The sequence below is a fragment of the Poecilia formosa genome, unplaced genomic scaffold (assembly GCF_000485575.1).
Source record: "Poecilia formosa unplaced genomic scaffold, Poecilia_formosa-5.1.2 Scaffold283, whole genome shotgun sequence".
Classification (NCBI taxonomy): Eukaryota; Metazoa; Chordata; class Actinopteri; order Cyprinodontiformes; family Poeciliidae; genus Poecilia; species Poecilia formosa.
Genome location: NW_006800222.1, coordinates 734,619 through 751,333, shown reverse-complemented (window position 1 = coordinate 751,333; position 16,715 = coordinate 734,619). Strand labels below are relative to the sequence as shown.

At 38.5% G+C, this 16,715-nt stretch overlaps 1 protein-coding gene across 1 annotated transcript in view; it reads left to right on the top strand.

Annotated features, from left to right (window-relative positions):
• The window catches only part of LOC103151500 (solute carrier family 2, facilitated glucose transporter member 9), a 118,322-nt gene that overhangs the window by 57,651 nt on the left and 43,956 nt on the right, over window positions 1-16,715 (top strand). The window contains exons 8-9 of the mRNA XM_016681505.1: window positions 4,500-4,687; window positions 8,528-8,638. Coding sequence (XP_016536991.1) covers window positions 4,500-4,687; window positions 8,528-8,638 — 299 coding nt within the window. The remainder of the gene's footprint in view (window positions 1-4,499; window positions 4,688-8,527; window positions 8,639-16,715) is intronic.

Below are 16,715 nucleotides of genomic sequence, written 5' to 3'. Positions count from 1 at the left end.
ATGAAAAACAATAGACTCTGTGGGCAGTAAATACATTATTCCCACAAGTCTGAACAGGAAATGATCTGGACAGCTTCGCCAGAACAGGGGGGCCAGGGAACCATTGGCCCCTCCACTTAACCGCCCGACCCATTTTTATTTGTTATTTGGGTTCTATCTCCTACCAGGCATTGCAGGGCAAGTGTCAATGGGACCACTAAATCCAACCAGTTACTCAGCAAATCCACTGGTTTAACCCAGAAGGGTTTGACCGATTTGCAGTCTCATATTCAGTGCATCGGCTTATTTTGGTGGGGGCAAAATGAATCGTAGCAACAACAAAAAGAGTCGAAGCAACAATAATATTACTCAAATAAAAGAAAAAGGTACAGTGCTGTGAAGCTACTCTAATAAGTACTTTTTTCCCCCCAAAAAAAGTTACTCAAGGGAATGTAACCAGATCTACCCAATTTTGAACATAGGCAACATCATCAGTAGCCTACAGGCTACTTGTTAACAAGCTCGAGGTGCTGTATTGTTATCAGCTAGTAATCTTTTAGCTAACATTAGCTGCATCAAACAGCATTTGAACTCAGTCGGTTAGTTTGGTTGAAAAACTGTGCAAAGTTCTTTGCATTTTGCTGGTTTGCTGCCATAAATCTAATATCATTACATTTTATTTTCAGCCCCATAATTCTATTTACAACTTAAATTGCTGACAGCCTATCTCATAATCTAAAAAGCTTGAAAACGTATTATTAGAACAACAAATAACAGTGAAACTTACAAATGTCCAGAAAGAGAAATGGGAAACACTCCATGAAAGACGTAAACAGGCTGCAGACAATCAATTACTTTAAGCAGTCGCGGTTTAAATCAGCTGTTTCCTCTGCTCTAAAAGAAGGAGTAATTTCCAATTTCATTCAGAAATCTGTGGGCACAGATAAAAAAAATAATAATAATAATTTTCCACAGATTGGCTATAAAACGTGCAGATGGATTTAGACTTGGAGATCACAATTTAGATCCAACAATAGATTTATAGCTTTTTACTTGTGCTTATTTCTCCTGCTGGAACTGTGTGATAATGGTTGGATAAAATATTCCAACCATATTCTCCAAAATGAGGGCAGCCACTGATGATGTGAATTTCTTCAATGTGTGATTTGACCAATCTGAAAATAAATAAATAAATGAATAAATAAAGGGAATTTTTACACGAGGATTGCAACATAACCCAGCATTTAAATTCCACTAATCGCTGCAGGAAGCGGATCGAGTCATTTACACCACAGTAAAACCTAATTTAGTGTTGAGGATATTTTAGAGGAGGCATTTCAGTGCAGAACATGACTGAAGTGAAATGCAGCCTCAGGATATTAACACTTTAAAGAAATCCTGCTGCGTTTTTATGTAATTACACAATGATCTGTTATTTCCTGCTCCATATAAATATATAAATGAATGGGTAAATGAGGGTTTTTAAGAACAGAGTAATCGAACATGGGCTCAACAGCTTTGCCTTTTTTTCCCCCTTTTGACATTATTAGTCATGTAGTTGTGGAGAAATTTATGGCCTATTTTTCTTTTTTCTTTTCTTTTTTGAGTTCATTGATATTCGCAGACATTTTTTAATGAACAGATCCTCTCAACCTTACACAGTCTGAGCTTGGGCTGAGTGATGAGGGATGCCACACTCATCTATCTGGACACACCAGCCCTCTTGTCCATACATCTATGTGCGGATGAGTTGGCAACGTGGCGTTTAGTGTCCCACCCAGAGACACTTTCACATGATGGAAGCTGAAATTGAACTTACAGTCTTCTGGTTAGAAGATTGGTTACTCTTCCCACTGATCAACAGCTGATCACAATCAGCTGAACTTGAAAGTGGCGAAAATAATCTCTGATGTCTTTCCGACTTAGCATTGTGCTAATTTACTTCGTTTGGAAGCGGCGAATTTGAACTCTGTTTAGAGACACACTCTTATCCAGGAAAGCAGCTCATTTTTGGCTCAATTTATTATAACTGTGGATTTGGCCAAAGAATCAAGATATTTTCCTGACTAAATTAAATCACTCAACGATTATGCACAATAATAGTTTAAGGGATAGTAATTATTACTTCACACGTTTGTGCCGTATTTCTGTGTGAGACCTAAAGGGAAGAGGAGATTCACAAAATGGAACAACTGCTGACACTAAACATCAGCTCTGTAGGCGACACTCATCCACACGAATCACATCTGCAGGTGAATCACCGTGTCAGTCAGGAAATGTCCAAACCACACGTGCTGTAGAAATGTCCATGGCGTGTTGTCCTGCTTCATGACATGATCCAGTGCTACTGAATGAACAACGTGAGCTCAGTCAAAGGTAATAAATCAACCTTTCATTTCCATGGTTTCCCTGAGCAGCCTGTACTCTGACCCTGGACACATTTTATCACACTATTGATTAGGAGGAAAGATTGTCTCCCAATTGATCAGTGGCTTTATCCGTGGCTAAAACGTCCTTCCACAGGATGCTGAATCCTGGTTTACCTCCCACAGGTCATCAGACTGTGATTCTGTGTAAGATAAAGAGAAGCACTGCATAGTCTAATGGACCATATTGATGAATGTCAAAGCCGTCCGTTAAATCCTTTCATTTACTCAAGTGGATTTAATTATGGTTATTTTGCTACTTCACTATTTATGTTCAAGGGAGAACGCACAGGAAAAGTTAAAGCAAGTAAATAAGCATCTTTTCCACTGGTGCAACATCATTAAAACAGTTTATCACGCGTGAAATCACCTGTGTACACTTTGATTGGAAAAGCAAAAATAATTGATAAAGGAGAGAAAGTTCCCAACAGCAAAGGACCAAATTGAAACAAAATCAATACCTGAAAGCAAACACGTATATTTCAGTATTTCAGTGAGACTAACTTGAGTAGATGGATGTGGAGCAAAATATACTGGAGGTGGTCTCATGCAGAATGACACATATGGGTCAAACCCCGACAGGGTGCAGTAGGGGTTTGGTTTGGGACTCGTACTAAAAGATGAGCTTGTTGAACCCACTGCAGTTAAAGATGGACTAATGACGTCTCTCTAATTGTAGTTGCCACATCTGGGACATGCTTAACTCCAGCTACATTAAAAGAAGACGTTCACATTCAAAGTTAAACGAAAGCAAAAGAATAACTTCACTTTCGTCTTCTTTCCTTTGGTTTCTACTGGAAACTTTGGACTATTTCGATCACACACTTTGGAGTTCAGAATCCATTTTGTTGTCCGATACATATAGTGGTGAAAAAGCAACTTTTCCCCTTGCAAATGTCTTTAAGTTTGTTTCATCACATAAATGTTTCAAATTATAATCATATGCACATCAGACAAAAAAAAACAAAACTAAGTAGATTGTAAAATTGCATGCCAACACTGCTAACCAAAAAGAACTAAAAGATTGGTCTCACATTTAATATAAAAACATCTTGAGATCATACTTTTGAGGACTGATGATACACAGGAGGAATCATTTGAAGGGTCTCTGCCTGTTTACATTTGACTTAAAACTAACGCCACGTTCCATTAAAATGGATTAAACCATTAAGCTCTCTCTGCTGGAAACACCAGACAGGGAAGCAAACTTTGGCTTTGCAGCATGACAATGATCTTAAGCATAACAACAAGTCTTCCTCTTAATGTCTAAAAAAAGAAAGCAATAACAATTTTGGAGTGGCCTAGTCACAGTCCGGATATTAAACCAATTGAGAAGATGACTTTAGGCAGGCCGTTTGTGCTTGGAAGCTCTCCAGTGTGACTGGATTAAAACAATCCTGCAAAGTTTTCTTGCTTTCAGCAGGAATGTGCTCATCCTGTGATCCAAAGTCAAACTCCCATGATGACTTCATGCAGCAAATGTATTTATTTGGATAGTAAATAGCTCAAGAAACTGTCTGCTCTACCAATTTATTATTGCTTATTCCAGTATGTATGCATGTGTGTGGTTTCATTGTTGTTTTGTCTCTCATAGCCAGGACAATAAAATAGATTTTTAATCCTCAGTTTATCTTCATGCTTAACGGTTAAAAATAGAAAGAGAAACGGTGTGGATTTTGATCTATTTTTATATATGCTGTAGTAGAAGATTCAGAACATTGAATTTTGTGTTCCTGTAACGTGTTGAGTTGCTCATTCACCCATCAGTAGACTTAAATTTTGCGATGGAATAACCTTACGGACTAAGTCTAAAAGCTGTGTCACGTGGACGCCACAAACTTGCAAAAATAATTATTTCCTCAATCACTGTATTGAATGTTTGAATGCCGAAGCCGCAGAAGACACATTTACATTTGATGCATTCCAATTAGACGTTCAAGTTCTAACAAGCAGCTCCGTTTGTGAGAATATACGATGTTCCCGCTTGCTGTGCGACTCATTCCCGTTTGTCTTTAATCCCAGCATGACGGCTGTGATTGATGGTTCTCGTTCAGTCAGTATTTATGACACTGCGTATGTGCGTGTGTGTGTCAGCTTTTCAGAAGTTTTTGGGGAAGACGGATGTGTCCCAGGAGCTGGAGGAGGTCCACGCGGAGGCACGGGCTCAGGACAACCTGAACACTGTCTCTGTGTTACAGCTGCTGAGGAGCCCAGCTGTTCGCTGGCAGCTCATCACCATCATCATCACCATGGCTTGCTATCAGCTCTGCGGACTCAACGCTGTAAGATGTGTCCCCCGTGTTTCATCAGGTTTTCCGTTTAATGCTGTTTTGTATCCATTATTTAGGTGCTTCCGTGCACCATATTCTCAATTTTTCATAGAGAATTAAAACTGCATGCTATTTAAAGAGATTAATACATTTGTGTAATCTACCAAAAAAAAAAAAAAAAGTGTTTCTTCTGTCTGGACATCCCTCTAGAAGATACTTTGTCACACCATGTTAGGAAGCTTTAAAACTCAGTCCACTGACATGATGACAAGAGAAATGATTCACTATATTACCAAAAGTATTCACCCATCTGCCTTCACTTTCATGAGTTTGAGGGACATAATCCTAATCCATAGGGTTTAGTAGGATGTCAGCCAGTCCTTTGCAGCTATAATAGCTTCAGCTCCTCTGAAAAGATTTTCCATAAGTTTTAACAGTGCATATATGTGTGTTTTTAACCTTTTTTTTTATTGTCCAAGAAACACATTTATGAGGTCAGGCACTCATGTTGGACGAGAAGGCCTGACTCATAGTTTCTGGTCTAATTTACCCCAAAGTTATTGTATTGAGTTTAGGATGAGTTTAGGCCAATCAGGTTTTTCCAAACTAAGATTCTTCATCCAGGTCTTTATGGACCTTGCTTTGCCAACTGGTGAGCTAACTGCTCTCACATGCAGGAATTTAGCCAAAATGTCTCGGTGTGAGGAAGTTTTAAGTTTCTTTCACCAGGCTGAGCCGGACTGCTGTTAAACAGTATGGCACCAAACCTTACGTTTGACACAACACAATCAGATCAGTGCTGTTCTTCTGGCCACTGCCGAACCCAGACCCGGTCACTGTATTACCAGACAGAGAGGCCTGTCTGGTATCAACATGTTTCCTCTGCTCTAGAGTCCAGCGCTTGGTGACTCTACGTGCATCCACCACGCATCTTGGTGGATGCAGCTGGTTGGCCATCATAACCGATTAAATGCAGGCGTCTTTACAACGTTCTTGAGCTAATCCGAGGAAGTTCACACAAGCTTTGAAGGTCTGCAGCTATTGACTCTGCAGAATGTTGGCAACCCCTGCACACCATTAGCCTCAATATCTCAGTTTACTGTGGAGTGTTTGGTAACAAGGAAATATGATGACGAGACTCGTTGCACAGGAAACATCCTATCATGGTTCCCTGGAATCTGCTGAGGCTGATTTATCTTTCACAAACATTTAAAGGGACTTTCTGCATGCCAGGTTGCTCAATTTTATATATATTTAGCCATGGAAGTAACTGAAACGCTAGAATTTAATGATTTGGAAAGGTGACCTAATATTTTGACTAATATAATGTATTTTTACTTCATGAAAACTTTATTGTGTTTCCTTCTTAAGGGGTTATTTGCTCTGTTGTTGCACTTTTAGCAGCATTCAAAGGATTTTTGGACAATAATAGGAGTTAAGCTGTTGGCTTTGTGACCGTCTAACATATCTGAGTTACAATCAGCCTGGTAAAAGCAAACGCATTCGCGCCAATATTTCTACAGGCATTCCAAACAATTTAATAATTCACCAGAGATGCTGAAGTGGACAAAAAGAATGACATGACAGTCGATTTTCTACTCAGCTGCTCAGATGTGCTGCCCGATTTATGTCCTAGAAGTGACAAAAACATCAGAAACCTCTCGTCAGGGGGTGGATCAGGTGTAGCGGCACGCCGTTTTTTCATACCTTCCCTTGGGAAATCTACATTCACAGTTGTGACTGCAGATGAGAGATTTCCTCCAAAATATGTCCTTTCTCTGCTCTATACCAAGATAAAATAGGTTATGGTAATGGATTTTCTGTGAAAGTCCATCAGGAAGACCGTGTAAAAACGCAAACCCAATCAGCTGAAATTTGGCGGAGAATTGTAACACGAATGAAGAAGATTCAATTTATTTTTAGCTTTGTCAATAAATGAAAATGTGTATTTGGGAAAGAGTTGTTTGTCTCCTTTAATGAGAGGGTGAAAGATGAGGAGCAGTTTTTCCCTCTGACTAAAGGACGTGCTCTCTCCAGGTTTGATCATTATAAATCAGAATTCAAGTCATTTATAATTTTATCCAATTTGAGCTTTCTATCGATCCGGCGCTGTTCAGTGGTAATGAATGTTTCCCAAAGAATTGAAAGATAACTGTACATTTATCTCTTTAACAAACACACAGAGGCCAAGTAAACTCCCACGTGCTGGCAATGAACATTTATTGCTGCAGCATTTCAGCACTAAACAGTCTTTCAGCACTAGACCTTCATCAGGTGATATTCAGTAAAGGCTTTTGCCTGATGAAGGCCGGCTACTTCCATATCACATCAATAACTCTTTATTACACATTTTTAAAAATGTGCAGAAGCTTGTCCTGATACAACCGTCACAGCTGCTCACCGTTTTCCATCTACAATACGTTCAATAAGGAAACAATCCTCCTGCAGGAGAGGCGTGTACTTAGCTTGCTCCAGCAGTTGCGGTCTGAGCAAAGCAGCAGCATGTTCTGATTTCATCTAACTCACAAAGCAACTTAATCATCTGGAAAGGAACTGCTGCTGCAACATGTGCTGTTTAAGATGTTAAATGTTTGATCTTGATTGAAATTCAGAGACTTTGGTATATAAGTGTGTTGTAATTGCTGCTCCCTTTAGAAGTTTTTACTCTCCAAGAACCTTTGCACTTTCTCATGTTACCACCACATATTTTATTGCGTACCACTGTGTGTAATAGACACACAATAGAGTCGGAGTTAGCCATAGCTAAATGTGAAAAAGCTCCACCTTCCTTAGAAGCCGCATGTGGCTAAAATTTGAGACCAAAAACCTTGTTAAACCTGCCAGTAAACGGATGATGTGCCTCCCAATCCAGGGACATAAGATTCAGTTCAATCTGGAACGGTGCAGTTTAGTCCCTCTCTGTGTCTCTCCAAATTGCTCTCATCGAGGATGAAATGGCTGGAAGGACGAGTATCTGTGGGAGTGGAAACTGACGGTGCTTAACTGAATATTTCAGGATCAGATCTCTATATTTGACATGCTGGTGGAAATGTCAGTAATTTCCATTTAAGCAAGAGATGATGAAACTGATTTAAAAAGTCAAGGATAAGAAGATGACCTAATATACACACATTTCCTTTCAGCAGAGACAGGAATGTAATTTAGATTCCTGATGGGGGTTTTATTGGAAACACGATATCTTATTCATAAATGTCCGGTAATTCCAGTAAATCCTACAAACTGGAATAATTTAACTGTGTCCCAGCTATTTGATGTTCTCTACAATATCAGTATTCGATCCTGTTTGTGCTTCTAATTCCAAAAAACATTACTGACATCATTTGTAATGCTGGTTTGGAAAAATGATGAAAGCGTAGAGACAAAAATTATTTTTAAAAAATAGGATGTTTTGTTGTTGATGCAGGAGGGCATCAACAACTCACCAAAAAGGTCACAAAAACAAAAGTTTTGAGGATGATCACTTTTGATCATCCGCTTGATCTACTAACTGCGGGATTTGAGCTTTTAACTATTCAGACATCTTATCTTAATTTCGAACCTCATTGATCTCGGTGTTAATCGTGTTACTGGATGTTTTGATGTCAAGAGCTCCATCTGAGCAATCTGTCTTTGCAAGATCTAATCTCATTCCCAGTCCTGGTTTTTATGCCATTTTCTTCTCACTTAGTTCAAGGGTGATAAAAATCATAACAGAGAATAATTCTCTAAGCTCTAAGACTAACATGACAGAGATTGTGGTAGCAAATCCCATCAGGATTTTTTTTAAAACATTAAACACTTTATTGATGAATAAATAAAACTATCAGTAAAACTTGATTTGTTTTCTTGCAGATCTGGTACTACACTAATGGGATCCTACGGGAAGCGGGGTTTGCAGAGCACTTGCTCCCCTACGTCACACTGAGCACGGGCGCTACGGAGACTCTGGCCGCCATCTTCTCAGTGAGTACGCCTGACGCCTTTACTTGTTTAAACTCAACGCAGTTCCTTTTATGGCACTGAAATTGAAATATCAAGGTGAAAAGAAGTTGACTCAGGTGGGAAGGAGGTGACTCTTGTGTATTTCTATTCATCTCCAGTGAATACTCCAGTGTGCTAGTGTTAGATATGCAGCAGTTAGACACAAGCTACTTCAAATATGATCATTTCATTTTCAAAACTGCACTTACACTCTGAAGAAATCCGCTTTGGTATTCTCTGTGCTCTGGTTAGACAATGACACATATTAAGGTTAATAAATGAGGCGTCAAAGATGTCAGAGTGAAGAAGTAATTAATGTTAATTGATGTCAGTGTTACTAATGTCACAATCGAAATATATAATCACATAATTACAGAAACCCAAGGTTGTTATTATGCCCTCCTCTGCACAGTTTGGATGATGGATACAGGAATTCAATAAAAGGAAAATAGTCTTTTTTATTTAAGCACATCTTCATACAACTACATGTTGTTCATGTTGTTATCTATGTTGTCAAAACACAGGTGACATTTTTAAATGTTTGAAAAGGTTAATGTGCTAATCTCTTTAGAAAATCCCATTCTTAACAATTAGCATCACTGCTGTACAAATAATCTTGGGCAAATACTGACGTTTACAAACTCAACACATCAATATGAGTTTAGGTATTTACAGGCTTATATTCTCTATAGGGATGGAACAGCGTGTTTTTATTCCAAGTGTGTAAACTCACCGAATCATTTAATGTGTACATGTTGGGGAGGGTTCTGCTTGTTCTAATCAAACAAAGATAACGCGATAAGTCCGCAGAAGAAATTTTTTTTAAATATGTGGCTAAATGACTCCAAACAACCAAACCACCAGGTGCAGATTTTTGCAAATAAAAAGCCTTTCTTTTTTTTCTCTCTCTCTCTTTTTTTAAATCTAACTAAAGAGAATCTTCTCAAACATTTGACAACAAAGAAGCTATTCAACTTCAGAACCTGCTTAACTATAGCTATATAATAAATTATATATAATAAATTGGACTTCAGAACAATGGCAACGCCTCATTGCACTTCTTTACAGTTTAGTGTATGGTAATTATATGCACAGCTTTTCTTTGCTTTACTCTTTGCAGCTCAACCCACATGACACCCTATCCTATATCACATTAGTTTATCTCATGCTTTTATCCAATTTAACCTTCATTTGATCAGAAGAAGAGAGTGCACAGAGTTTATGTCTGGGTTTTATTTATAAATTTACTTCAGAGTGACATTAATGGCCGTTGGTAAGAGCTACAGATTTAAGTGCAAAATGCGGCTAATTTTACATCCTTCACAGATGACAGCTAACAAATACCTCAAATACTCATTCTCACAAGGTTTAAATGCTTTTATAATATGTAGTGCAAAATAATTAAGTACATGGTACAAAGTACTTTTATTATGTGGATCTCAGCTGTCCCATCAACTGAGGACTACTATGGTTGGTGAAAGGAGATTCTTCCATATGATTTTTAATAAACAGCCCTAATATGCCAAATGCTAAATCTGACACCTGACTTTGGATTAAACTGAGCCTTACTAGAGTCTCTCTAGATCTAACCAAGTCGCTCCTTTAAACATGAGGAGCCACTTGCCAATAAATTAAATCAACAAACAAAACGTCTTATGTAATTTAGGTCTAATGAAAGTGAGTCATATGGTTCTAAATTAGACATCATTTTATCCTCTATGGGCCTCGGACGGGTTGGGCATTGTATAACAGATTTCTTTTGGCACTTTTCCCTCCAAAGGCAAGTGTTTCTTTCTTCAAACAGAAGCACTTAACGAAAAGCAGTGGGAAATGTTCCCTGTCATCTGCCCTCATTAAATAGGTATATTACTCCTCGTGTGGGATCCTCAGAATTTCTTTGAGTCTTGCGAACGTTTGCACACTAGATACAATCTTTGATCTTTGAAAGATCAAACCTGAGCTGAGTCACTCAGGCCTACGGTAACTTGGTTTCAAGAGCAGGTCGGCTGACTTTTGATCTGTACAGCCCTTTTTATGTTGCTAAAAATGATGATTCACTAGACAGAAATAATTAAAATTAGAAATTTTACTTATTACAGTAGTCCCCGTTAATAAATTTGTGATTTTTTTTTTATTTTTTTTATCTTTACATCATGTTGTAATGTCAGTCCCTCATAAAACACATGCAGCATGTTTCTTTGACTCAAGTCGCGTCTGTTTGAGAAACTCTTGAATCTCCTGCAGCTTCGGTGAGAATGATTTGAATCGTGGCTTCAGGTGGTTCATTAGTAAGAAGCTCTCACCTGGTTTCAAGATGCTGCTTTGTTTAATTTAGATAGCAATATTCAGTGTGTGCATTTTTGATTTTGGAAATGAATACGTCTGTAGCTTTTGCTGGATTCCCGAAACTGGGGCTTTCCACAACAGGAACCTGCCAAAATTCACAACAAACACTTCTTTCACACGTTTAACATGTTTTTAAATGTAAAAAAATTGATAAATTGTGGGCAAATGGAAAGCTTTCCTGAAGCAGGTGACTTATTTTGGCCCTGATGTGACTGTGCCAAGAGTCTGTAAGGAAACATGAGCAGTCTGTTGGCATCCTCCAGTTTGGATTTAATGAGCTTTGGGAATACTCTGGCTCCATATGGGCTGACCCAGAACACGCCATCTTTTTCTGGTATTCCCCCATCATGTACAATAATATATGGCTGCTTCCTTTTGTTCTCCACCAGACAGTCTTTGAAAATAGAGCAAAGCCTTTTAGCTGCAGTATATTTATCTTGCTTTCTTCTTGTGTCCTTGAGTGAGCTTTGATTACAGGGGTATTGCTCTTTTTCTTTTGCCCTTTGCCCTCCTGTAAAATTTATATTTGGTACTTTGACAGCTTTGCTGTACAGAAGCAAAGGCTTTAGATCTTTACATTGCGTTTGTGTTCTTTTTCATCATGGCTTCTAAGTTTTTTGCTCCAAAAGCTGAAACTATACAAATTTGTCATAAGATTTGGTTTGTGGAAAGGCTGATTAAAAAACAAACTTTTTAAAAGTCAGTATTGGCCCAACAAGAGGAAACTATTTTCAGGATATGAGTAGGCAATGTTTGTCCTTCTGCCAGAAATATACATTTTTTCTCCTTCAAGCTATTTTACCACCTTATCTTTTCAGATTGTTAAAGATATCAAATAGCATTTTGAGGCACCAGCATTTCTGTTGCATGGGCATTGATTTGTGGACCAAAATGCCTTAAATATAAGATTTCTATTTGAATAGTTGTTTTTCCATTTGAATTTTGCAGATGAGATTGAAGACAATTGTATTGATTTTGTTTTTGTTAATCTGACTGACCTATGATATGAACATGTTTATGTGGCTGTGGAGAAATTTGCTGGGATTTAGTGCAGTGCAGATTTAGAAAAGCTTGCATTCAGCTGTGACTGTTCCGACAACAATTCCCTCCCTTCTATAAAATAAATGTAACAGAAGCACTTTATGATTTATTATTTACTTGAAAAGCTGATCAGAGTTTCTAGAAACCTCTTATTAGTAATCCAATACTCCGTGTTTTCCTGGGGTATAAATATGTCATAACACAGAGGCCTAATTCTTTTAGCCAGTGGCTCGAGGCTGATTGAGGACACATTTATCTTGTCGCCACGCTCTGCACTCAGGAACTTTTTTTTTCCCCCATCCCCTCAACAGATTTTTGTACTCTGAAAGAAATACAGCTTTTCATGCTGTATTTCTTAACTCTCTGATCATTTGAATATGTTCTGGTTGGAGGACAAAATGAGGTGGAACATTAGTTTTTCATCTGTAAGAAGGACTTACAAAAGAAACGGTTAAAACTTCCTTGTTGCGAAGGTTGAGTATTTTAGCTCAACAGCAAAAAAAAGTTTGCTGCTGGGCATCTGGACAAGAAGATGAACCAGCCTTTTGAGTTTTTAAATCTTGTGAACATCACTAGACATTACAATGTGAATTAAATAAAACAGTATTTCAGATAAATTTATCTTCTACAATTTCATTTTATCTTGCTTTATATGCTCTTCCTGTCTCATGTATCAAGTTTATTGGATCTGTCACATATTGTTAATCGTTTTCATATTATGGTTTGGAATTTGGATCTTAGCTTCTTTTATAACCCTGCAGCAACTTATAAAACTAATCATGTCCCATTTTTCCATTTTATAGTCACAGGTTTGAATACATTTATTCAAATCTGATCTGATGGATCAGCTCAAAGTACCCAAAGTTAGGTGACAGGGAAAGTCTAAGCAGTTTTTAAAAATCAAAAGTTTTAACACATTTCTATTCAACCCTGTACTTTAATATCCTTCATATAAACCCAGTGTAACCATTTACCTTTTAAAAAAGCAAAGTCTGTAATTCAGTCCCAACCTAAATCAAGCTGTACATTACTGTCTTAAGAGATTTCTTAGTTAATTTTAGTGAATAAAAGAATAATGAATAAAGGAACACAGCAGGGATAAAGTTGGTGAGAAGTTTAAAGCCAGACTGGGTTTTGAAAAAAAAAATCCCAAGCTTTGAACATCTGGCACTGTTCAATTCATCAGCTGAAAATACGCAGAGTATGCCACCAGGACATTGCAGTTCACCTGAAACGACTGGTCTTGGAAGAAGATCAATAATGAAAGAAGCTGCCAGAAGTCCAGGGTAGATCTGGTGGACCTACAGGAAACCAAAATTCAAGTGTGAGAATCTGCTCACAGAAATGGCCTCAGCAGTAGGATGGCACTTCTCACAAAGAGCAGGAAGCTGATGTTTTTCTTTCGTGTGGACATTGGAAACTGGTTAAATTTGATTTGTAGATGGTGATAATGAAGCAGAATAATCTGGGAAGAAAACCTGTAGAGATTGCAGAAGACTTGAGACGAGAGATCAACCTCCCAGCAGGACAGTGACTCTATAAGAGTCCAGCTCCAGTCTTCAAGGCCTGGCATCCTCCTGCTCCAACACACCTGAGCCAAATGGTCCAACTACCTCCTCACCTTGTCAATATTCTGCAGAAGTCTACAAATGAACCATCATTTGAGAACTGATTTCGGATGTCACTGCTCTAAAGATACTGCAACAGTTTAAGTAAAACATACTCATGCTTTTGAGTGGCCCAGTCAAAGTAAACACCCAAGTCCATATAAGTAGCAATCTGCAGCGATCCTTGAAAATTACTGACCGATTTTTGCAAACAAAGAATGAGCAAAGATTGTTGTCCCCGTGTAGGAAGCTGATAGCTGGAGCCCTAAACTGGTTGCAGATTTTAATTGCGACATAAAGATCGACTCAGAGGAGCTAAATATAAATCACACTTTTCTGATTTTTATTTGCAAAAAAACATTTAATACCTTTTGTCATGTCTCTTCCAAAACTGCTACTATTACTGCTTTGTGTGGATCCAACAACGACTTGTTCCAGCATACTAAATACTTTTGCAAAGCGCTGTACAGCGAAGCAAGGAAAAAAAAGAATACTGACACAGTTGTGAACCTTTAAATGCAACATGTTATCCACTGACCTCCTGCTCTCTTTTCTAGTACCCCACTGGGCAAAAGCCCTTTCTATGCAGCACGCTTGTCACTATTCGACTGGATAATAAACCAGAGCGGAGGATTTTGTGCCACTCCACATTAATTCACACACATCCGGCCATGTCGTCACAATCTGGAGCCCGCTGGCAAGTCAGAGTTTAAAGACTAACAGGAGATCATGGAATGCGAAAACTGACCTCGTTGTGGTCGTGACGCACGTTATGTGACGGACAATCGGTGATTCAGAAACAAATGCTTATAAGTGAAAGAATTTTACTGAGGATTTTACTAAAATTTGAGTTGATTAAAAACAGAGTGAGAGAAGAAGAGTAGAATAATAATATTCATGTTGCAGGAAAGGAAGTTTTGAATAATATGTTGTTTGTTCTGCTGATGCCGCAGGGCCTAGTGGGACATAACACGACGACAAGCTGATTAATTTAGCAATAAAGTAAAAAAGCTACTTAGTTATACATTTGGCCTGTGATGCAACTTGAGTGTAAAAATGGCCACAACTGCACTGGTAAGCTAGATTTTTGACTGAAATCCTAAAGGGGAAGGTTCTGGAGTAAATGGAAGGCTGGAGCTCCCTCAAGCTGCAGCCAGTTGTCTTAAAATGACTCATCTGCTTCCTGATGTGATGAATTGTGACCGCACATTTTAATCCCTCCAACCGAGAGGCCTGAACTCACCAGACTGTTGTCTGTCAAGAAGTAGGATAGAGCATTGATTTGTAGGCAGGGATGCACCAATAAGTCTTTTATCACTGATTGGTTCCTAGTTTTCTCTGAGATCTTACCTGCTTATCCGTATCTAGTTGATTTTCCCGGTTTTCCAGGAACAAAGTGTCATTTTATGGCACAATCGAGTAACTATGTTACCTTCAATTATTATAAAAATGTTGCATATATCCAACATAACTTTAAAGAAACTTAACTTCATTATATGATGCCTCTAAATTAGCCTCTGTCTCTTTAAAAGAAGCTCTCACTTTTTCGACACTTCGCCTTCAGTTCCTCATCACATCGGTACATTTCATTATGTCCTTTATGAGTGCTCTTAGTGTTTGTATAATAACCTCAGCAGATGGCATTTCCACCACGTGTTTGCTAATTCCTGCTGCCGCTAGTTTAGAGGAGCTGAATGGGGGAAGCATGCTCTGTGAGGTTTTGTATGAGCAAGTGTTTAAGCACAGCCATCAGAGATTAAAGGACTATGCATGATAGAATTAAAGAAACACTCTAGCTATGTCTTTGATGATGGAGTAACGTCATAGATAGATAAAGCTAAAAAAATATATTTTCCATATTAGCCCTCATTTAAAAGACTACTCCACAAAACTTGCAAGTGCAAACTCTGTTTTAGTTCAGTACTTCAATGTAGCAAATTTTTGACTTTGACATAGTGTGCTGCTTGATGGAGGGAGTATCTCTGAATGTCTTGATCAAAGCAAATGGGTGGATATATGATTCACTTTGTAAGATACCATTAAGTAGAATACCACAGTTTCACAAGGGTGTTGAAACACAAAAGTAATGATCTTCCTACTGTTGCTAACACTTGAAAGCTGAAAGGGTATAAAAGCTGTTTGCCATTTGCACCAATCGTTTTTGATTAATTGCACACCTGCAATTAACTCGACTTAAAATACAAAATCACTAATCAAAATACCACTGAGTAAATGTCATAAACAACATTTTTAGGATTGCAATATTTATATTAGTTTAGCAGGAACTATGCAACTATTGTTTCTGTCGCAATTAAAGAAGAGGCAATGGAATCCTGTTTGACATTTTGCTTATACATTTTTTGTGTTATACCATAGTTCTTTTTCTACGCAAAGTTATCATATGATGAGAAACTCATACCGACCTACTTCTGCTCACTAAATAATGTTGCCGTTGAATCAGCTGGGGAGGAGCTGATTCGACGTACCTAAAACCCGGAGCCCCGGTGAGGAGTTGTCTGTAATTGTCTTGTTTTTGTTGGTAAAACAGAGCAGAACTAAAAGAACATTGCGTTTGTCATCATCTCTCCAGCTGGGTTTTAGTAGCGGAGGAAGCCGCTTCTGTCACAGAGCTTTTAGGAAACACAATAATCAATGGTAATACATGCAAACACAAGTCTCAAATGTTCAACCGGCTTCATGTACATGGAGGATTGAACACTAAATGAAGCAGAAATTCACATGATGACTGTGGGGTTTTTTTTTTTTTTTTCATTTTTTTTGGGGAGGGGGAGGGCATTGCTGATTCATTTTCTCCATGTTTTCCTAACACTTTTCCTGCTGGCATGCCCCAGACTGCGCCTCTGTTCAATTTGGGTTTCCTCTACATGCGGTGGAATTTACTCAATTTTCTGAATGTGTATATTTGTGCATCTGTGCTCATCCCGATGGGCATGGTCCCCGCAGACACGAGACGTTTCTCTCCCAGACACTACCCACACCGCGGCACCACGCGTTCTCGCACAAACATCAACCGCCAGCTAAGACACAGCTCATTAGGGGTCCCG